The 24,872-nt window shown below is 34.4% G+C and overlaps 1 protein-coding gene across 3 annotated transcripts; it reads left to right on the top strand.

The window, feature by feature from the left end:
- Window positions 1–22,341: 22,341 nt before the first annotated feature.
- On the top strand, window positions 22,342–24,663 carry LOC130947656 (dof zinc finger protein DOF4.6-like). 3 transcript variants are annotated; one of them, XR_009072758.1, is made up of 3 exons: window positions 22,342–22,576; window positions 23,098–24,118; window positions 24,299–24,662. XR_009072758.1 is itself a non-coding variant. In XM_057876363.1 (2 exons), the coding sequence occupies exons 1-2, from the start codon at window positions 22,553–22,555 to the stop codon at window positions 24,055–24,057; spliced, it is 981 nt and encodes a 326-aa protein (XP_057732346.1). In that variant the 5' UTR covers window positions 22,342–22,552; the 3' UTR covers window positions 24,058–24,663. The 3 variants fall into 3 exon arrangements, 2 of the variants coding, with proteins under 2 accessions (XP_057732346.1, XP_057732345.1); XM_057876363.1 differs by having other exon boundaries at window positions 23,101–24,663; XM_057876362.1 differs by having other exon boundaries at window positions 22,343–22,576; window positions 23,098–24,662.
- Window positions 24,664–24,872: the final 209 nt, after the last annotated feature.

Raw genomic sequence — 24,872 nt, 5'->3', positions numbered from 1 at the left:
GGTGTGATAGATAGAGAAGTGTATGTGGAGCAGCCACCTAGTTTTGAAAATAAAGAGCATTCTAATCATGTTTTCAAACTATCTAAAGCTTTCTATGGTTTAAGACAAGCTCCTAGAGCTTGGTATGAGAGACTTAGTTTTTTTCTTTTGAAAAATGGTTTTCAAAGAGGCACCACAGACACAACTCTATTTATCAAGAATTCTAATGATTCTTTTATTCTAGTCCAAATATATGTTGATGACATTATTTTTGGATCAGCAAATGAATCCTTTTGTTCTGAATTTGGAAAACTCATGACAAGTGAATTTGACATGAGTATGATGCGTGAACTTAATTTTTTTCTTGGGTTGCAAATTAAACAAACTGAAAATGGTATTTTCATTCATCAAGAGAAGTATGCCAAGGAATTAGTTAAGAAATTTGGTATGGAAAATGCCAAACCCATGGGAACTCCCATGCACCCAAATTCAAAATTAGATAAGGGAGAAACTGAGAAAGATGTAGATGAGACTAGGTATAGAGGCATGATTGGTTCTCTCATGTACTTAACATCCTCTAGACCCGACATTGTGCAAAGTGTTGGATTGTGTTCAAGGTTTCAATCCAAACCTAAAGAGTCACATCTTTCAGCAGTTAAAAGGATCATTAGATATGTTCATGGCACATCTAATTTTGGTCTTTGGTATCCTAAAATTGATGATTTTTCTGCAGTTGGTTATTGTGATACAGATTTTACTGGTGATAGAGTTGATAGAAGGAGCACTTCAGGCCTATGTTGTTTCCTTGGAAAGTCCTTAAATGTTTGGTCAAGTAAGAAGCAACCAACAGTGGCCTTATCCACTGCAGAGGCTGAGTATATAGCTGCTTCTTCTTGTTGTTCTCAGCTTTTATGGTTAAAAACACAGCTTGCTGATTACAAATTAAATGCTGAAAATATTCCCTTGATGTGTGATAATATGAGTGCCATCAATATTTCTAAAAATCCAGTTTTGCACTCTAGGACTAAGCATATTTCACTCAATAAGAGAACATGTCCAAAATGGGGATATTAGTATTCAATTTGTTAAATTTGAGGAGCAATTAGCAGATATTTTCACAAAACCATTAGCTGAGGATAGATTCTGCATGCTTAGGACTTGTCTAGGACTTTTGAGTTATGACTCCTTATTTGAAAAATGCTGAAGTATTTGCTGGAGCTTTTTGTCTCATATACAGGTATGAGACAATTCTGGGCAGGTGATGAATGTTCCTTCAAATCAGCGTGTTCTAGGCTTGTTTCAAGTTAAAGTTAATCTGGGCCAACCCTAAAATCAGATCTAGAGTGGTCCAATGTGTTTCCTTAAATCCAACCATCTCTGGGTCCATATATGAATGTTACATTTTTTGTTGTTGTTTTTGGTGAGCTGGGTACTTAATTTTTTTGAAAAAGATTTTTCATTTAATGTTCTTGATCCAAAAAGATTTTCAGGTTGAGGTTTTTCAATATTTAAAATTAATTTCCTGTTTTGTTTTTCAAATCAAATAAAATCTTTCTTTTATGAGGTCAAGTCTTTTCATGTCATTTCAAAAGGTGATGCAGTTGCATGGTTTTGGAAATCCACTTTTGGGTACGGTTACCAACACTCCCTCTCTTTCCTCCATAACTTCTCCTCAAATCCTTAGGTTTCTTCCCTCTCACTCCACTGCTTCTCTTCCTTCAAAAGCCTAAATCTAACCAAATGAGGAAGAAAGTTATTGCTAAAAGAGCACCGCGTGAAAAGATCCATAAACTTCCAGGATATCCTAGACCATCAACTCGCTCTCAAGACAACACTTTCACTCCCTCACCTTCTCCCCCTACTTCTCCTCCTCGCACTGCTCCCATGGCGCAGACCAAAACCACGCCACATTTTCCAGCCCCTGCCAAGCCGACGCCACCACCTAAGGCAGGACAAACCAAACCAACTTTCTCGAAACCTAGTTCATCCAAGGGTAAGCGTCCTGCTGTTGAAGACCCTATTCCTGAGACAGCAAAATCTAAGCCAAGGTCTGTTCCTGTGCGTTCCCAAAGAGGTAACCCTCATCTCCCTCTCAAATCTGTTAGAGAACCCGACATTGATCCTTTTGCTCACAAATCACACTTCATGACATCTCACTCAAACTATAATCCTCATCGTTTCAAATCAGCCATGAACCACGACTTTTATGATGGAGTTATTAAGCATCGTACTATGTGTCCCTCTTTTCTTGTGGATTTACCTAGCTTGAAAAAGAAAAGTTTTCCTTTTGTTGAAAATTTAAAATTTTTAGACTGGAATCACCTTTTCAAAATCAAAAAACCTGTGTATCCTCTATTAGTCAAAGAATTTTATGCAAACATGACTTACCATGAAGGAAGTGTGCACTCTTATGTTAAGGGCAGAGACATTATTTTAAATAATGAAACCATCAGTGATTCTTTGAAGTACACTGATGTTGGGCCGTGTGCTTATACGTCTGTAAAGTGGGATGAAGGAGTTGGTGTCTCTTATCATGATGCTTTGGCTCACATCTGTGAACATGTTTCCTTAATTAACGGCATCACACCCACTCACAAAGCCCTAGGATATGAACGTGCTCAGTTGCACAGAATAGTCAACCACATCTTACTTCCTCAAAGTGGTTCATATCAAAGGGTTTCTTACACGGACAAACTTGTTTTGTATGCCCTAATCACTAAAACAGAAATCTCTTTTGCCTATTTGATGGCTATATACATGTTTGATTTTGTGAGAAGTGAGAAAGATAAAGCACTACCTTATGGCATGTTTTTAACTTGCATATTTGAACATTTTGGTGTTGACCTGTCAAATGAGGATTATGAAAACAGACATTCATACCAAAAAGGGGGTGGTTCAGTGAAACAGCAAAAAGTACCAACTCGATCTGAGAGAGTGGTTCTAGATGATGACGACGATGAAGAGTTCATTCCAGATGACTCTCCTCCTCCTTCCACCGAGGGTACTTCTATCTCTACTGGGAAGCAATCTGCTCTGTTGAATGTTGTCAAGGATGTGGTCCAGGAGTTTGTCTCCCAATCAAATCATATGATTGTCATGAGCAAAGAACAAAGGAAGCTAGCTAGCAAGCATGATAATTTCCTCTGAAAATCAAGGGATAGAGTGGCTATATTTATGAAGTTCATTGATAACCTGAACCAAGATGGAGATCAGCCCACTGAGGATGAGGAAGAAGCTGTTTCGGAGGGGAATGGTTCTGATGCCTAAGTTTTGTCTCATGAATACTGTTGCTGCTGTTATCTCATTTTGTCTCATGAATTCTGTTTACTTTGCTATTATTGAACTGTTTTATCTTGGATTACTGTAATAACTCTAAATACTGATGCTTTATTAGACTAGTTAGAACTTTGGACTGTGATCTAACCTTTTTTGCAGGTATTAAGGTGCTGTTTTTTTTTTGTTGAACTTACTTATTTTCCACCCTTGATGACAAAAGGGGGAGTAATAGGTGCAATAGCTGGAATACTGAATGCTAAATTGACTAAAGTTGTTTTTTATTATTGTTTTTGTTATTTAATTTGACTGCTGCAGATTTCAATAATCTTGATTTACAAATGCTTGCAAATATTGTGAACTGTTGTGAATGAGGTTGGAAACTTACTTTTTGATATGTTGCTATCTTGAACATGACCCTGATGTGTTAAAGCTCTTTTGGCAATTAAAACTATCATTGTTTGCTGCATTTTTGGCTAGTATATAGCATCTGTTTGGCTCCATATAAGCATATGTAAACAGGACCAAAGAGGAAAGCATAAATCAATGGGGAGCTAACCTTGAAAAGGAAAGGGGGAGTAACGCAAAAGCAAATGACAAAAATCAAAGGGAGTTTCTAAACCTTACTCAAACTCAGTTCCTTTTGATTATTGCTTAAATCGTGTTTGTCATCAAGGGAGAGATTGTTGAGTTAAGAAATTAACTAAATTAATTAGTGATGACAAACATTATTTTTGGGCAAAATGAATAATTAGTGTTGATTAATTATAATTACATATTACTAATTATTTATAAAATATTACAGGCCAAAATGTGAATTATAGCCCAAATAGAATGAAAAATAACACAAGGCTGACGGGCCAACAATGTAAACGAAGCCCATAAGGAAACAAAGATGAAGAAATCAGAACGGGCCAAGCATATCACTACCCGATCCAAGCCCGATTTTACTTCAGCAAGCAATTCCCTCCATCTTGCTCTTACCAAAGCAACGTTCCTCTCTCTTTTGTCTTAGTCAAATCAGAGTTTTAGAAAAGTAAGAAAGAGAAAGAGAAAGAGCTTCTTCCACACGCCATTCACAGAAGAAGAAAGAAAGAGAAAGATCAAGCTTGAGAGGCCGAAGTCAAATCATCCAGTTCAAACCAAATCAAGCTTAGGTCAAGATTAAAGGTAAAATATTTCCTCTTTCATGCATCAAATCTTCTTCTCTTCTTCTCAACTCTCTACAAGTCCGAAAATGGCATACAAGGGAAAGTTGCCTTCAGCCCCAATCTGCTGTGTATCCACGGTCTCAAACTTGTATTGGGGACCAAGTTGGTTTTTCAAGGGTCCAGATTAAGTTGACCACTAGAAGGCTTTTATGGTTGCTGCTTTATGGCTTTCGGCCAAGATGAAGGAGTTAGAAGAAAAAGTTTCTACTCTAAGATTTAATGAGAAAAAGTGAATCTGTGGGTTGGTGAAGCTCAAGGCTCAAGGTGTTGACCTTGGAAGAAGAACCAAGTAACATGTAAAGAGATAAAAGAAGTTTGGTGTTCATTCAAAAACCAAAGAGAGATAACCAGAGTATTGAAGTTTTGTTCTGAGAAGTGTTCTTTGAGAGAGTTCAACTAACTGGACAGTGTAACCTAATCAAAGGTGCATTCCGCCAGTAAAAAGAACTTAATCAGAGGCTTGCTAATCTGGTTTTCGCATAGCACAAAGGCTGTTGATGAAGTCAATCTCCTTCATATTTTACTGATTGTAATGTACTTTTCTAAGTTTATCTTTCTGTAATTTTTTGTGAGAAAAGGCATTGTGAGAAAGCTCAAGTAAAAGCCATGAGTGGAAAAAGGCTGAGTGATGCACTTGAGAGAAAAACCTAGTGTTATTTTCTAATTTCTTTAGGTTGGTTAAGTGTCTTGTATCTTGTACCTGTTTGGTATCCTTTTCTTAGTTGGGTTAGCACTAAAAGTGAATAGTTAGGTGTTAGCATAGCCAATGTCAAGTTAGGTGAGAACTTGAGTGTGAAATTGGTGTATGTAATACTTTTAACTATAGTAGAAATTCCTCCATTGTTGTGGAGGAGACTGGACATAGGTTGCATAGCACAAGGCAACCGAACCAGGATATATGCTGGTATTAGCTTTTCTCTTCTCTGATGTGTTCTGTTTTTCTGATATTCATGAGACAAAAATAAATTGTCTCATAAATTTTCGCTGCTAAGTACAAACAGAATCATATTTGAAAATTTTGTTTAAAAAGGGGTTATAACAGCTACGAAAAGGAAGGCATAGATTCAACCTCCCCTTCTCTAAGCCTACCACAACCTTCAGACAAAATCAACTCTCTTGTTCCACTACAAATGTCATGACTGAAAGTACAAGGAGGAACCAACAATTTCCACGTCTGCTATCTTTCGAGTGCAAAAAAAATATGTTGAGTTCCTTCTCTAGTTGATGTTGTATCCTGTCTAACTGTGCTATCACCTGGTCGTTCTGATGCCACTCAATCATAGTAGAATAGATCAAAGATCTCCCCACCCTTCATAGCCTCAAATGCTCCTCAGAGAGTATGTTTGGGTGAACCATGCCCAGCAGTTTTGGTACTGAGTATGACTCCTATACAAACTGGAAACGGAAAACCATTATTAGACGAGATAATAACTATATTAACCATAAATATAACATGTAATAAGATTTAAAATGGGAAATAACTCACATATCAAGGTTGCAATGTCTCCAACACTAGGCTCATTTGAATAGTACAGGCTCTTCATAATTCGAGGTAGGTAGATATCTCATGCACCTGTAATTTCATTATTCGTTTCACACTATAATATAGATTCACTAAGACAATTATATAAATATCACCAATATAAAACACCCAATTATACTTGACTGCCAATATACATTAAAATCTATTGAAGCCATATGGCCTCAAAGTGGGGAACTGCCAAAATATCCCTGACTATAATAGGTGCAGTGGCTTATCTATCTTAACCATGTTTTTGTCAGCCACTTAATACATGCATCTATACAACCATGAAAAAGCAACCGAACTCCTACTATATTTTTTTAACTTGTCTAACTTGGCCACAAATGACAATTACTGAAGGTGAATCTATGCCCAAATTTTGTCACCAAATAGCTAAGTGGAATGCAACATCATAAGATAAGTCATTGTGCATCTACAAATTGTCTCTTCATTCGCATTGCATCTACTGGGAGCACTTTGAATGTGTCATCGAATCACATGAAGGTCACTATCATCCACTTGATGTTTTTTATGGGCAAAAACTCATTTAATATCTTCTCGAACCATTTTCATGCTGGCTTTCCATATGAAATGAACGGTGAGAAATCTAATTGATAGACCATGTTCTATAGCATAATGGTACACACTCCGAATAACATATGAAAGGTGTGTGTTTCTGGAACTTAACTCTAAATAAATGCATTAATAAAAGGCTCATCTAACTTAAATCAATAGTTTTTCTGCCTAATAATGTGGTATAAGTCAGCGGTTTTCAAATATGAAATTATCTGATTATGCAGAGACATATTCTATTATCTCCTGAAGCTAATAATACAACAAGTCGACTGCATCACAAAAAAATTATTATTTTAAATAATATTTGGTGGACGAAATTGTGATCCATATTCTTTAAGTTGTACTCCTTGTACTTTTATGGAATTTGAAATTGGCACGAGTGGACACAACTCCGTTCAACTAACCAGCAAGTGTACTGGGTCGTCCAAGTAATAAACCTTACGCGAGTAAGGGTCGATCCCACAGAGATTGTTGGTATGAAGCAAGCTATGGTCACCTTGTAAATCTCAGTTAGGCAGATTAAAGTTGTTTATGGTTTCGAAAATTAATAATAAAAAGAAATAATAAAAGGGATAGAATACTTATGCAGATTCATTGGTGGGAATTTCAGATAAGCGAATGGAGATACTGTATGGCTCAAGAACGCCTACTTTCCTATTGCTTCAACTCAATCCTTCTTACTCCTTTCCATGGCAAGCTGTATGTAGGGGTTCACTATCATCAATGGCTACTTTCAATCCTCTCGGGAAAATGGTCCTATGCGCTGTCACTGCACGGCTAATCGTCTGGAGGCATCACCCTTGGTTGATAGCTACATCCCATCCTCTCAGTGAAAACGTTCCAAATGCTCTGTCACAGCACGGCTAATCATCTGTCGGTTCTCAATCAGGTTGGAATAGAATCCATTGATTCTTTTGCGTCTGTCACTAACGCCCAGCCTTCAGGAGTTTGAAGCTCGTCACAGTCATTCAATACCGGAATCCTACTCGGAATACCACAGACAAGGTAGACTTTCCAGATTCCCAGGATCCTACTCGGAATACCACAGACAAGGTTAGACTTTCCGGATCCTCATGAATGCCGCCATCTTTCTAGCTTATACCACGAAGATTCTGTTGGGGAATCTAAGAGATATGCGCCCGGCCTAAGGTAGAACGGAAGTGGTTGTCAATCACGCGCGTTCATAGGTGAGAATGATGATGAGTGTCACGGATCATCACATTCATCAAGTTGAAGTGCAACGTATATCTTGGAATAAGAATAAAAGAGAATTGAATAGGAAGTAATAGTAATTGTATTGAAACTTGAGGTACAGCAGAGCTCCACACCCTTAATCTTTGGTGTGCAGAAACCCCACTGTTGAAAATACATAAGTGAAAGGTTCAGGCATGGCCGAATGGCCAGCCCCCCAAGACGTGATCAATAGTCTCCTAAGATGAAGAATAAAACAAAGCTGAGACCAAAGATGAAACGTGATCAAAAGACATCTAATACAATAGTTAAATGTTCTATTTATAATAAACTAGCTCCTAGGGTTTACATGATTAAGTAATTGATGCATAAATCCACTTCCGGGGCCCACTTGGTGTATGTTTGGGCTGAGCTTGATCTATCCACGAGCTGAGGCTTCTCTTGGAGTTGAACTCCAAGTTATGACGTGTTTTGGGCGTTCAACTCCGGATCATGACGTTTTTCTGGCGTTTAACTCCAGACAGCAGCATGTACTTGGCGTTCAACGCCAAGTTACGTCGTCAATTTCCGAATGAAGTATGGACTATTAAATATTGCTGGAAAGCTCTGAATGTCTACTTTCCAACGCCGTTGAGAGCGCACCAATTGGAGTTCTGTAACTCCAAAAAATCCATTTCGAGTGCAGGGAGGTCAGAATCCAACAGCATCAGCAGTCCTTTTGTCAGCCTTTTTCAGAGTTTTGCTCAAGTCCCTCAATTTCAGCCAGAAATTACCTGAAATCACAGAAAAACACACAAACTCATAGTAAAGTCCAGAAATGTGAATTTAACATAAAAACTAATGAAAACATCCCTAAAAGTAGCTTGAACTTACTAAAAACTACCTAAAAACAATGCCAAAAAGCGTATAAATTATCCGCTCATCACAACACCAAACTTAAATTGTTGCTTGTCCCCAAGCAACTGAAAATCAATTAGGATAAAAAGAAGAGAATATACTATAAATTCCAGAATATCAATGAATATTAATTATAATTAGATGAGCGGGACTTGTAGCTTTTTGCCTCTGAACAGTTTTGGCATCTCACTTTTTCCTTTGAAGTTTAGAATGATTGGCTTCTCTAGGAACTTAGAATTTCGGATAGTGTTATTGACTTTCCTAGTTAAGCATGTTGATTCTTGAACACAGCTACTTATGAGTCTTGGCTGTGGCCCTAAGCACTTTGTTTTCCAGTATTACCACCGGATACATAAATGCCACATACACATAACTGGGTGAACCTTTCCAGATTGTGACTCAGCTTTGCTAAAGTCCCCAGTTAGAGGTGTCCAGAGCTCTTAAGCACACTCTTTTGCTTTGGATCACGACTTTAACCACTCAGTCTCAAGCTTTTCACTTGGACCTTCATGACACAAGCACATGGTTAGGGACAGCTTGGTTTAGCCGCTTAGGCCTGGATTTTATTTCCTTGGGCCCTCCTATCCATTGATGCTCAAAGCCTTGGATCCTTTTTACCCGTGCCTTTTGGTTTTAAGGGCTATTGGCTTTTTCTACTGCTCCTTCTTTTTTTTTTCACTGCTTTTTCTTGCTTCAAGAATCAATTTCATGATTTTTCAGATCCTCAATAATTTTTCTCTTTGTTCATCATTCTTTCAAGAGCCAACAATTTTAACATTCATAAACAACAAGATCAAAAGACATATGCACTGTTCAAGCATTCATTCAGAAAAAAAAAAGTATTGTCACCACATCAATATAATTAAATTAAATTCAAGGATAAATTCGAAATTCATGTATTTCTTGTTCTTTTGAATTAAAACATTTTTCATTTAAGAGAGGTGAAGGATTAATGGATTTTATTCATAGCTTTAAGACATGGTTACATACTAATGATCATGGAAAAGAGACACAAAACATAGATAAACATGAAGCATAAAAATTGAAAAACAGAAAGAAATAAGAACAAGGAATGAATCCACCTTAGTGGCGTCTTCTTCTTGAAGGACCAATGATGTTCTTAAGCTCTTCTATGTCCCTTCCTTGCCTTTGTTGCTCCTCCCTCATTGCTCTTTGATCTTCTCTTATTTCATGGAGAATGATAGAGTGCTCATGATGTTCCACCCTTAATTGTTTCACATTGTGGCTTAAATCTTCTAAAGAGGTGTTGAGTTGCTCCCAATAGTTGTTGGGAGGAAAGTGCATCCCTTGAGGCATCTCAGGAATTTCTTGATGATGAGCTTCCTCATGCACCTCTTGAAAACTGTGAGGGGTCTCTCTTGCTTGCTCCATCCTCTTCTTGGTGATGGGCTTATCCTCTTCAATGAGGATGTCTCCTTCTATGATAACTCTAGCTGAGTAACTTAGATGGCAAATAAGGTGAGGAAAAGCTAGCCGTGCCATGGGTGAAGGCTTGTCAGCTATTTTGTAGATTTCATTGGAGATGACCTCATGAACTTCTACATCCTCTCCAATCATGATGCCATGAATCATGATGGCCCGATCCACAGTAACTTCAGATCGGTTGCTAGTAGGAATGATGGAGCGTTGAATGAACTCTAACCATCCTCTAGCTATAGGCTTGAGGTCCAGTCTTCTTAGTTGGACTGGCTTGCCTTTGGAGTCTCTCTTTCATTGAGCTCCTTCCACACATATGTCCATAAGGACTTGGTCCAACCTTTGATTAAAGTTGACCCTTCTAGTGTAGGGGCGTTCATCTTCTTGCATCATGGGCAAGTGAAACGCCAACCTCACATTTTTCGGACTAAAATCTAAGTATTTCCCCCGAACCATTGTGAGATAATTCTTTGGACTCGGGTTCATACTTTGATCATGGTTTCTAGTGATCCATGCATTGGCATAGAACTCTTGAACCATTAAGATTCCGACTTGTTGCATGGGGTTGGCTAGGACTTCCCAACCTCTTCTTTGGATTTCATGTCGGATCTCCGGATACTCATTCTTTTTGAGCTTGAAAGGGACCTCAGGGATCACCTTCTTCTTTGCCACAACATCATAGAAGTGGTCTTGATGGCTCTTAGAGATGAATCTTTCCATCTCCCATGACTCGGAGGTGGAAGCTTTTGTCTTCCCTTTTCCTTTTCTAAAGGATACTCCGGCCTTAGGTGCCATTGATGGTAATGGAAAAACAAAAAGCTTATGCTTTTACCACACCAAACTTAAAATATTGCTCGCCCTCGAGTAAGAGAAGAAAGAAGAGGAGAAGAAGAAGAAGAAAAAATGGTAGAGAGGGAGAGAGGTAGGTTCGGCCTAGGTGAAGAAGAAGGGGTTGTGTTGTGTGAAAATGAAGTAGAATGGAAGGGTATTTATAGGGAGAGGGGGTAGTGTGTATTCGGCCATTTAGGGTGGGAATGGGTGGGAAATTGGTTTTGAATTTTGGAAGGTAGGTGGGATTTATGGGGAAGAGTGGATGGATGTGAGTGATGAATGGGGTAATTGGGAAGAGGAATTGAGGTGATTGGTGAAAGTTGTTGGGAGGTGTGACATGGGGAAGAGTGAAATAGGATTAGGAGAGTGTAATTAGGATTAGGTGGTAAGGTGGGAATATGGTAGGTGGGGATCCCGTGGGGTCCACAGATCCTGAGGTGATCCTATGGGGTCCACAGATCTTGAGGTGTCAAGGAATTCCATCCCTGCACCAAATAGGCATGTAAAATGCCTTCGTGCATCATTCTGGCGTTTAAACGCCCATTGGTGCACATTCTGGGCGTTCAACGCCCATGTAAAGCATATTTCTGGCGTTGAACGCCAGTTTCATGCTTGTTACTGGCGTTCAGCGCCAGCTTTTCGTCTTTGGGCACATTCCTGGCGTTCAGCGCCAGAATGTTGCTTGTTTCTGGCGTTCAGCGCCAGAATGATGCTCTGTTCTGGCGTTGAACGCCAGCCAGATGCATCTTACTGGCGTTGAACGCCAGCCTGTGCGTCCTCCAGGGTGCGAATTTTTTTCTGCTGTTTTTGACTCTGTTTTTAATTTTTTTTTATTTTTTTCCGTGACTCCTCATGATCATGTACCTAATAAAACACAAAATAACAATAATATAGAATAAAATAAAATTAGATAAATAAAATTGGGTTGCCTCCCAACAAGCGCTTCTTTAATGTTAATAGCTTGATAGTGGCTCTCATGGAGCCACAAGGTGATCAGGTCAATGTTGTATAGTTGCCAACACCAAACTTAGAGTTTGGATATGGGGTCTTGACACCAAACTTAGAGTTTGGTTGTGGCCTCTCAACACCAAACTTAGAGTTTGACTGTGGGGGCTCTTCTTGACTCTGAATTGAGAGAAGCTCTTCATGCTTACTCTCTCTTGTCACAGAGGGGTTACCATGTGCCTTAAACATAAGGTAGTCCCCATTCAATTGAAGGACTAATTCACCTCTGTTGACATCTATCACAGCTCCTGCTGTGGCTAGGAAAGGTCTTCCAAGGATGATGCAATCATCCTCTTCCTTCCTAGTGTCTAAGATTATGAAATCAGCAGGGATGTAAAGGCCTTCAACCTTTACTAACACGTCCTCTACTATTCCATAAGCTTGTCTCAATGACTTGTCTGCCAGTTGTAATGAGAACAAGGCAGGTTGTACCTCAATGATCCCCAGCTTCTCCATTACAGAGAGTGGCATAAGATTTATCCCTAACCCCAGATCACACAGAGCTTTTGCAAAGGTCATGGTGCCTATGGTACAAGGTATTAAGAACTTGCCAGGATCTTGTTTCTTTTGAGGTAGAATTTTCTGAATCCAAGTATCCAGTTCATTAATGAGCAAGGGTGATTCACTTTCCCAAGTCTCATTACCAAATAACTTGGCATTCAGCTTCATGATAGCTCCTAAATATTGAGCAACTTGCTCTCCAGTTACATCTTCATCCTCTTCTGAGGAAGAATAGTCTTCAGAGCTCATGAATGGCAGAAGGAGATTTAATGGAATTTCTATGGTCTCTATATTAGCCTCAGATTCCTTTGGATCCTTAATAGGAAACTCCTTCTTGCTTGAGGGACGTCCCAGGAGGTCTTTCTCACTAGGATTTTCGTCCTCCTCCTCCCTTGTGCATTCGGCCCTATTGACTATGTCAATGGCTTTGTACTCTCCTTTTGGATTCTCTTCTGTATTGCTTGGGAGAATACTGGGAGGAGTTTCAATGAGTTTCTTACTCAGCTGGCCCACTTGTGCCTCCAGATTTCTAATGGAGGATCTTGTTTCACTCATGAAACTGAAAGTGGCCTTTGACAGATCAGAGACTACATTGGCTAAATTAGAAGTGTTTTGTTCAGAATTCTCTGTCTGTTGCTGAGAAGATGATGGATATAGCTTGCTATTGCCCAGCCTATTACGTCCACCATTGTTAAAGCCTTGTTGAGGCTTTTGTTGATCCTTCCATGAGAAATTTGGATGATTTCTCCATGATGGGTTATAGGTATTTCCATAAGGTTCACCCATGTAATTAACCTCTGCCATGGCAGGGTTCTCAGGATCATAAGCTTCTTCAGAAGCTGCCTCTCTAGTACTGTTGGATGCATGTTGCCATCCATTCAGATTTTGAGAGATCATGTTGACCTGTTGAGTCAACACTTTGTTCTGAGCCAATATGGCATTCAGAGTATTAATTTCAAGAACTCCTTTCTTCTGAGGTATCCCATTATTCACGGAATTCCTCTCAGAAGTGTACATGAATTGGTTGTTTGCAACCATATCAATGAGTTCTTGAGCCTCTTCAGGCATTTTCTTCAAGTGAATAGATCCACCTGCAGAATGGTCCAATGACATTTTCGAAAATTCAGATAGACCATAATAAAATATATCTAATATGGTCCATTCTGAAAACATGTCAGATGGACATCTTTTGGTCAGCTGCTTGTATCTTTCCCAAGCTTCATAGAGGGATTCACCATCTTTTTGTTTGAAGGTTTGAACATTCACTCTCAGCTTGCTCAGCTTTTGAGGAGGAAAGAATTTATCCAAGAAGGCAGTGACCAGCTTATCCCATGAGTCCAGGCTATCCTTGGGTTGTGAATCCAACCATATTCTAGCTCTGTCTCTTACAGCAAAAGGGAAAAGCATGAGTCTGTAGACTTCAGGATCAACTCCATTCGTCTTTACAGTCTCACAGATTTGCAAGAACTCAGTTAAAAACTGATAAGGATCTTCAGATGGAAGTCCATAAAACTTGCAGTTTTGTTGCATTAAAGCAACTAGCTGAGGTTTTAGCTCAAAATTATTGGCTCCAATGGCAGAAATGGAGATGCTTCTTCCATCAAATTTGGACGTTGGCTTTGTGAAGTCACCAAGCATTCTCCTTGCATTGTTATTATTTTCGGCTGCCATCTCCTTCTCTTGTTCGAAAATTTTTGAAAGGTTGTTTCTGGATTGTTGTAATTTAGCTTCTCTTAATTTTCTCAAAGTCCTTTCAGGTTCTGGATCAATTTCAACAAGAGTGCCTTTATCCTTGTTCCTGCTCATATGAAAGAGAAGAAAACAAGAAAAGAAGAGGAATCCTCTATGTCACAGTATAGAGATTCCTTTATGTTAGTAGTAGAAGAAAGGGGGTAGAAGAATGAGGAAGGAGATTCGGATTTTTGGATGAAGAGAGGTGAAGAGAAGTGTTAGTAATTAAATAATTAAATAGAAGAAGAAAAGAGAAGGGAAGTTTCGAAAATAATTTTGAAAAAGAGATTAGTAATTTTCGAAAATTAGAAATAAAATGTAATTAAAATTTGAAACAATTAAAAAGAACTTTTGAAAAGGGGTGAGATATTTTCGAAAATTAGAGAGGGAAAAGTAGTTAGGTGGTTTTGAAAAAGATAAGAAACAAACAAGAAGTTAGTTAGTTGATTGAAAAAGATTTGAAATCAAAATTGGAAAAGATAAGAAGATAATAAATTAGATAAGATATTTTGAAATCAAATTTTGAAAAAGATAAAATTTTTGAAAAAGATCAAATAAAAGATAAAAAGATTTAATTCAAAAATTTTGAAATTATTTACTTCACTAACAAGAAACTACAAGATAAGATTCTAGAACTTAAAGATTGAACCTTTCTTAACAAGAAAGTAACAAGCTTCAAATTTTTTTGAACCAATCACATTAATTATTAGTGAATTTTCGAAAATATGATGTAAAGATAAGGAAAATATTTTGAAAAAATTTTGAAAAAGATTTTTGAAATTTTCGAAAATTATAAAAAAAATGAAAAAGATATGATTTTTGAAAAAGATTTTGAAAAGATAAGATTTTTAAAATTTGAAATTTTGACTTGACTTGTAAGAAACAACTAATTTTAAAAATTTTTTATCAAGTCAACCCAAAATTTCGAAAATTTGGAGGGAAATAAGGAAAAGATATTTTTTTGATTTTTGAATTTTTAATTATGAGAAAGAAAAACAACAAAAACACTCAATGCATGAAATTTTTAGATCAAAACAATGAATGCCTGCAAGAATGCTATGAATGTCAAGATGAACACCAAGAACACTTTGAAGATCATGATGAACATCAAGAACATAATTTTGAAAAATTTTTGATGCAAAGAAAACATGCAAGACACCAAACTTAGAAATCTTTAATGCATGGACTCTAACAAACAAAAAATACATATGAAAAACAACATAAGACACAAAACAAGAAACAATCAAGATCAAACAAGAGGACTTATCAAGAACAACTTGAAGATCATGAAGAACACTATGAATGCATGGATTTTTCGAAAAATGCAAGAAAAGATTTTTAAAGCATGCAATTGACACCAAACTTAAAAATTGACTCAAGACTCAAACAATAACACAAAATATTTTTGGTTTTTATGATTTTATGAATTTTTTTGTATTTTTATTATTTTCTTCGAAAAACATTATTAGAAAAACAAAAAATAAAAAGAAAAATTTTGAAAAAGATTTTTGAAAAGAAAATTACCTAATCTGAGCAACAAGATGAACCGTCAGTTGTCCATACTCGAACAATCCCCGGCAACGGCGCCAAAAACTTGGTGGACGAAATTGTGATCCATATTCTTTAAGTTGTACTCCTTGTACTTTTATTTGGAATTTGAAATTGGCACGAGTGGACACAACTCCGTTCAACTAACCAGCAAGTGTACTGGGTCGTCCAAGTAATAAACCTTACGCGAGTAAGGGTCGATCCCACAGAGATTGTTGGTATGAAGCAAGCTATGGTCACCTTGTAAATCTCAGTTAGGCAGATTAAAGTTGTTTATGGTTTCGAAAATTAATAATAAAAAGAAATAATAAAAGGGATAGAATACTTATGCAGATTCATTGGTGGGAATTTCAGATAAGCGAATGGAGATACTGTATGGCTCAAGAACGCCTACTTTCCCATTGCTTCAACTCAATCCTTCTTACTCCTTTCCATGGCAAGCTGTATGTAGGGGTTCACTATCATCAATGGCTACTTTCAATCCTCTCGGGAAAATGGTCCTATGCGCTGTCACTGCACGGCTAATCGTCTGGAGGCATCACCCTTGGTTGATAGCTACATCCCATCCTCTCAGTGAAAACGTTCCAAATGCTCTGTCACAGCACGGCTAATCATCTGTCGGTTCTCAATCAGGTTGGAATAGAATCTAGAGTAAAGTATCGTTTTTGTCCCTAACGTTTGGGGTAAGTCCCAAAGTTGTCCCTAACGTTTCAATCGTCCTATTTAAGTCCCTAACGTTTCAAAATTGACTCAATGTTGTCCTGCCGTTAGGGATCCGTTAATAGAATTAACGGCGGGATAAAATTGAGACAATTTTAAAACGTTGGGGACAAAAACGATACATAGAAATAAATTTTAATTTTATCCTTCAATAATATTAATTTTTACTGTACATAATATTCAATCGTTTTTTAAATTACAGTTAATCACATTACTTTTATTTTAAATAAATTAATTTTGTTATAATTTTATTCTTAAAGTAATGTAATTTTTTTATAAATAAATAAATTTTACACTTTCATTCTAAATAATGTAATTTTACTTTCATTATTTAATCACATTACTTATAATTTTTTAATAATTTTACACTTTCATTCTAAATAAATTAATTTTTTTAATTTTACATTTAAAGTAATGTAATTTTTTTTTATAAATAAATAACTTTTACACTTTCATTCTAAATAATATAATTTACTTTCATTACTTAATCACATTACTTATATTTTTTTTTAATTTTACACTTTCATTCTAAATAAATAAATTTTTTATAATTTTATGCTTAAGTATTGTAATTCTTTTATAAATAAATAAATTTTATACTTTCATTCTAAATAATGTAATTTTACTTTCATTACTTAATCACATTACTTATAATTTTTTTTATAATTTTACACTTTCATTCAAAATAAATTAATTTTTTTTATACTTTTACTCTTTCATTCTAAATAATGTAATTTTACTTTCATTACTCAATCACATTACTTATATTTTTTTTTATAATTTTACACTTTCATTCTATTCATATTACATTATTTATTTAGAATAAAAGTGTAAAATTTATTTATTTATAAAAAAATTACATTACTTTAAGTATAAAATAAAAAAAAATTTATTTAGAATAAAAGTGATGTGATTAAGTGTAAATGTGATTAAAAATAATTGAATACTATGTATAGTAAAAAATTATTATTATTGAAGAATAAAATTAAAATTTATTTCTATGTATCATTTTTGTCCCCAACGTTTTTGTTCTATTTAAGTCCCTAACGTTTTAAAATCGTTTCAATTTTGTCCCGCCGTCAATTTTATTAACGGATCTCTAACGGTAGGACAACATTGAGTCAATTTTGAAACGTTGGGGACTTAAATAGGACGATTGAAACGTTAGGGACAACTTTGAGACTTACCCCAAACGTTGGGGACAAAAACGATACTTTACTCTAGAATCTATTGATTCTTTTGCGTCTGTCACTAACGCCCAGCCTTCAGGAGTTTGAAGCTCGTCACAGTCATTCAATACCGGAATCCTACTCGGAATACCACAGACAAGGTATACTTTCCAGATTCCCAGGATCCTACTCGGAATACCACAGACAAGGTTAGACTTTCCGGATCCTCATGAATGCCGCCATCTTTCTAGCTTATACCACGAAGATTCTGTTGGAGAATCTAAGAGATATGCGCCCGGCCTAAGGTAGAACGGAAGTGGTTGTCAATCACGCGCGTTCATAGGTGAGAATGATGATGAGTGTCACGGATCATCACATTCATCAAGTTGAAGTGCAACGTATATCTTGGAATAAGAATAAAAGAGAATTGAATAGAAAGTAATAGTAATTGTATTGAAACTTGAGGTACAGCAGAGCTCCACACCCTTAATCTATGGTGTGCAGAAACCCCACTGTTGAAAATACATAAGTGAAAGGTTCAGGCATGGCCAAATGGCCAGCCCCCCAAGACGTGATCAATAGTCTCCTAAGATGAAGAATAAAACAAAGCTGAGACCAAAGATGAAACGTGGTCAAAAGACATCTAATACAATAGTTAAATGTTCTATTTATAATAAACTAGCTCCTAGGGTTTACATGATTAAGTAATTGATGCATAAATCCACTTCCGGGGCCCACTTGGTGTATGTTTGGGCTGAGCTTGATCTATCCACGAGCTGAGACTTCTCTTGGAGTTGAACTCCAAGTTATGACGTGTTTTGGGCGTTCAACTCCGGATCATGACGTTTTTCTGGCGTTTAACTCCAGACAGCAGCATGTACTTGGCGTTCAACGCCAAGTTACGTCGTCAATTTCCGAATGAAGTATGAACTATTATATATTGCTGAAAAGCTCTGGATGTCTACTTTCCAACGCCATTGAGAGCGCGCCAATTGGAGTTCTGTAACTCAAGAAAATCCATTTCGAGTGCAGAGAGGTCAGAATCCAACAGCATCAGCAGTCCTTTTGTCAGCCTTTTTCAGAGTTTTGCTCAAGTCCCTCAATTTCAGCCAAAAATTACCTGAAATCACAGAAAAACACACAAACTCATAGTAAAGTCCAGAAATGTGAATTTAACATAAAAACTAATGAAAACATCCCTAAAAATAGCTTGAACTTACTAAAAACTACCTAAAAACAATGCCAAAAAGCGTATAAATTATCCGCTCATCAATATTCAATAAACATTTAATGAAAATTCTATGAATAACAATTAACTAATAAATTTCAATTTCTATAAATTAAAATAGGTTAATGCCAATTAAATCTCATCCTTTATATCCAAACAACTTATCAAAATTAAACTTCACTATCCTAAACCTTATCCTAATCCAATGTCACCAACATATCCTCATTTATTCTTATGTAACTCTAATCACCATTATTACAACTATTCTACTTTAAATTGTATTTACCAATACTAATAAACAATAACACTAGCATTTTTGTCAATTACTATCATTTCTATTCTAACATCTCTATGATATCGATAATATCAGTACCATTCTAAATTCATTTCTAATCTAACAAGAAAGCTCCTAAATCAAGTAGAAATTACTATACTAACCTTGTCATTGCAACATCGTCTAGTTGATATTAAAATATAAGTTTTTAAAAAAAATTATAAACGGATAATATTAAAAAGTATTTATTTTATTTCAGTAATTTATCCTAAATTTAATATGTAAAAATACATATAAAAATTATCACTACATATTTCCTATTCTTATTTCGAATTCTTAATTAGACATAAATAAATTATAAAATTATCTTTTTAGAAACAGAGATCCAAAGTATAATTAAATAAAATTTTATTCTGAAATTTTTTAAGTTAGGTGACACTACTACCTTCTTTTACTAGCATGTAGCTCTGTCCTTGATTATTGGTAGTATAAGATTTTGTATTTTAATTTAATTATTTATAAAATATTTATATACTAAAATTAGTCATTAATATAAAATATATATTAAAATATAAAATATATATTAAAAATAAATTAAATAATATATATTATTTATATATAAATATATAATAATTAATAATTTTAATAGTTGGTTTTAATATATAAAAAAGATTTTTTATTTTTAATTTACTCCTCACTTTTATGATTAACTTCAACCTTTTCTTGATTACTCTCGATGCAGGTAAACACATCATCATTCCATTACTAAGATAAAATCTCTCTTTAGAGCACTTTACTTAATTCTTAAGAACATACCCACCAAAAAGTCAAAACCGAATAATATTAATCCGGCGGTGCAGGCGAAAAACAACAAAATAGAAATTAAAGAAAAAGAAATTACTCGGAGAATGCATGGAGCAATAATTATCTGCACCGTTGATGGGATCATACATTGATCACGCACATCCAACTTTAATTTTAAACATTTAACGAGTTAATGGAAGTCTTTTGTAGCTTAGCGAATCAGTTAGATTTGCATTTTGAGACATATATTCCCGCTTCTTGGAATAAAATATTCTCATCACATTCGCCAACATACAATATTCCCATATTTTATACAAGTTGTATTACAAGTATGTATTGATTTATATTTTTATAATATTATACATTCAGTAAATATTATTATTTTTAAGAGAAATATTATTTATACATTAAAATTAATTACTAAAATCAGTCACTAATATATTTGTGTATAAATATATGTGTGTTTTAATTTATTTTTAATGTATATTTATATTCTGACATGTATTTTATATTAGTGGCTGATTTTAGTAACTGATTTTAATATACACGTAACATAACCCTATTTTTAATTAATACTTGTTTAATAATAATTTATATTTATATTTATAGATATTTTTATATAAAAAATATATAATTTATATTTATATTTATTAATACATATTAATTAATATAATTTGTATGAATATATTTTAAAATTTATATACATAAATTAATAATTTATTTATTAAAAATAATTTAATATTTATATTAATTAAATAATAATAAGAATTATTAAAAATTATTAGTCTCTAATGTTCTTTTATATTTTAATTAGTTATCAAATTCAAAATTAATCGTATCTCATTTAAAACAGATTATTTAGCATCTATTGTTAGACAAAATATAGAATTTAAAACCAATAGATATGGATGGATTTTTTAGGTGATTAATAGTTTTGTTTTTTAAATCAATATATAGTTAATACTAATAAATATGGTGCAAAATAGAATGATTTATGTATGCATACTTGTGTTGCATAAATATTAGGTAGTCAAGTCTATTTTTAATTAAATTCAGCTAAATTATGTATATATAAGCACGCTTTTTTTTTGTAATACGATTGCTATTGTGTTTTTTTTCTTTCATTATTATTATTATTATTATTATTATTATTATTATTATTATTATTATTATTATTATTATTATCCCTTTTTTTATTTTCTTTTTCATTCTCCTTTTTTTATTTTTTTCTTTTTTTTCTTTCTTTTCCTCTTTTGTTATCATCATCGTCATCATCACTTCTTCTTCTCTTATATATGTTCAGCAAAACCACTAAATACATAAATTTTAGTGTATAATATAAAAAATTTTATATACAACACAATTTTTTTAAAAGATTAAAAATCTAGAATAACATTGACTTATCCAACAAATAAAATATATTTAAAGTATCAAATATCATCAAAATTCAACAGAAATTTATTATATCAAAAACAAAAAATTAGTATAGAAAAAAAAGCAACAATAAAAATATTTTTTTAACTATGCAACAAAATTACTGAATACAAAAAAATTTTAATACATAGTACAAAAATTTTGTAGTGACTATTGTAAAAAATTTTGAATGATCATATTTTAAAATATTCACTCACTTAACTAATAAAATATATTTAAAGTATTAAATATCATCAGAATTCAACACAAAATTATTAGATAAAAAATAAAAATTAGTATAGAAATTAAAAGGACAAAAAAAAACAGCAATAGTTTGAGCTGTGCAACAAAAATTTATATATTATGTACAAAATTACCGTGTTATGTCAATAAAAAAATGTGAAAAAGAATAAAAAGTATGTGCACATATTACGTGAATAGTTTTTCTTAAGTTTAAATCAATTTGATTATATTTAGTTAAAGAAAATATTTATACATATAACATCATTGTTTTTGTTGATATTAAAAAGTTATTATTTTCAATTAATAATTAATTATTAATATTTAAAAATATAAACTAAAAATATGTTATTAAATTATTAGACTAAAATAATTAAATTAATAATTAAAAATATTAATAAAAAATATCAAATTCTGTTGGTTCTTAAATTTTTATAATATATATTAATTTATATAGGTGTGCATGTATGTAAACAAAAATACGACATTAAAAATTTAGTATAAAAAACTGTTAGCATTCTAAAATTTTTACATCTGCTGCATTGGTCCTTACTGAATTGTTTTATGTTGTTTATATTTTATTATGAGTAAGACAGAAGTATTAAATTATAGAGTCAATTGTACGTATCATTTTTTTAAATTTTATATAGTATATGCGGTGTGACATGATGAAGGATTAAAATAAGTTAAATAATAGAACCCGCCCCATATTGTTGCTCTTCCATTGAATCACGATAATGAAAGTATACGCACTATTAAATCGATAAAGTTGTCAAAGGTGATCCATTCGTTCATTCATTCACAGGCTATTAGCTCAACACACCGACCCACCAAAAAACATTCCCCCTTTTCGTTTTTCTGCAACGCCTTTCGAGAAAACAAAAAACAAAAGCCATACCAACACTACCATCATTTCTCTCTCTTTTTCTTTCTCTTTCTCAGAGAGAGTGTACTCTCCTCCTTTTTTCTTTGAATCCCTCATATCGATCTCTTCATCTATCCATGGACACAGCTCAGTGGCCACAGGTAATTAAATTAATTATCATCAGTAGTAGCTAATCAACTTGCTTGCTTAATCATAATTCTTCTCTTTTAATTTCTTGATTATATTTCTCCATGATATTATTTTGATGATGATTCCTTAAAATTATTAAAGTTATATACATATATTAGTAGTGCGTGGTACTATACTCTGGCCTCCCTGGTGCAACTACTGCGATTTATTCATATCCATCACTTGTCTTTAACACATGTTACTTTCACTTTTTTCTCGCTTTTTCTTTTTCTGATCTCCTTTTTCCATAAAGAAGATAAATTCATCAAGAAGTTTCTCATCTTTTTTCTCCACTCTAAACATAGTTATGCTCAATGGAAAAGTCTCAGGGAATTATACTACTGTTGTTCTCGTTGATCTCAAGTATATATAAATGTTAGGATTAAGATTAACGGTTAAAATTAGTGGAATATGAGTATTCCTAACTGAAAGTCTCAATTATTATCTATGCATGAAACAATTGAAGTAACAAATTAGTGTTTTTGTGAACTAGGAGATTGTGGTGAAGCCAATAGAAGAGATAGTTGTGGGAACAAACACATCATCATGTCATCAATCAAAACCACCATCTTCTAATAATCTTGCATCAGAGAATAATAACAACAACAATACCATCAAGAAACCAAGGCCACAGAAAGAGCAAGCCCTAAACTGTCCAAGGTGCCATTCAACAAACACAAAGTTCTGTTACTACAACAACTACAGCCTTACACAACCAAGGTACTTCTGCAAGACTTGTAGAAGGTACTGGACTGAAGGTGGGTCCCTTAGGAACATCCCTGTTGGTGGTGGATCCAGAAAGAACAAGAGATCTTCTACTTCAATATCATCATCACCGTCACCGCCTTCACCCAACAAGAACATTAAGCTTATTGGTAAGGTAGTCCATGAAGGCCAAGATCTGAACTTGGCTTTTCCGTCTGATTTGGTTGTTCATCAACAAAACAATAACAAAAACAATAATACTCTTTCTTCTTCTTCTTCTTCTTCAACTATTACTAGTACTGTTACTACTACTACTACTACTACACCACCCTCTTCTACTACTCAATTCTCAGCAATGGAGCTTCTTACTGGGATCACTTCAGCAAATTCAAGAGGGGGTTTGGGTTTGAACTCTTTCTTGCCTCATCATCCACCTGATCCAAACACAGTGCTGTACAATAATAGTACTTTTGCTCTTCAGGATTTCAATAAGACAGCAGGATTGAATTTCTCTTTGGATGGGATTGGGATTGGGATTGTAGGGAGTGGATTTGCAGGCCTTCATCATCATCAACAAGATCAGACAAGTGGTGGTGGGAATAATAATGGGAGACTTTTGTTTCCATTTGAGGATTTGAATCAGGTTTCTAACGCCGACGCAATTGATCATCAGAGTAATAGCAAGGTGCATCAACAAGGGGATTCAAGTGGATATTGGAGTGGGATGTTAGGTGGAGGATCATGGTAATATTGATTATTCAACTAGGTTTCTGATCTGGTTGAACATCACAGATATTCTCCAACTATAGGTAATTCTGCTCCAGATAGTTGAAGCAGAATAATTATTTATTAATATTTTTTTACCCGTTTGAAGTCTTTTTCTTGTGTTTTTTATTTTTTTTCCATCACCTTGGGTTTCTTCATAACTGGCTAACAGCTGATAGGATCCATATCTCTCTCTCATGTTAATTTCTTATATATGTATGTAGCTCCTCTTAGTTCTCTTCATCTATCGTGAACAAGGTGGGATAGATCTCCAAAGATGAAGCTTATTTTAGGAAGGCTTCAAGTGCTATGAAAAAAACAAGGTTATATTATTATTATCACACTTGATAATGTGTAATTAGCTCCATTTTTTCAAGGATAACAAAGTTATTATTAGGAGGAGGAGGGGGGGGGGGGCTAGTATAGCATAAATCAAGTGTATGGTATGCCTTTTTTATTTAATTTTTTTTATTAAGCATTGTGCCATCATTTGTTTGACTGTCTTGTAATCCAATCGGAGAAAACAAAAAAGAAATTGTATAATTTTTGTACTATTATATACTTGATTATTGTTGGTATATGCTATGAATATCAGATTAAAAATCTTTGGACTGTGAATATCTATGTGTGGTACTTTTAATTTTTCCTTGTTTTGTCTTTCCTTTCTCCATCCTCTCTTTCTTTCCGTGCATTTGCTGCGTAAATATGCATTCATCAGGTTTTGAGTGGTGTCAGTGGCATTCATCTATATTCCATAATAAAGAATATGTCACCATGATGAAGCAGGTTATTATTATT

The sequence above is a fragment of the Arachis stenosperma genome, chromosome 9, assembly GCF_014773155.1.
Source record: "Arachis stenosperma cultivar V10309 chromosome 9, arast.V10309.gnm1.PFL2, whole genome shotgun sequence".
NCBI lineage: Eukaryota > Viridiplantae > Streptophyta > Magnoliopsida > Fabales > Fabaceae > Arachis > Arachis stenosperma.
The sequence above is the reverse complement of the archived record's forward strand: the minus strand, read 5'-3'. Positions and strand labels throughout refer to the sequence as shown.

Coding starts and splice junctions, on each gene's coding strand:
- LOC130947656 (XM_057876362.1), top strand. CDS start 22,553: ATGGACACAGCTCAGTGGCCACAG. Junction 22,577..23,097: donor ACACAGCTCAGTGGCCACAG/GTAATTAAATTA, acceptor TTTGTGAACTAG/GAGATTGTGGTGAAGCCAAT.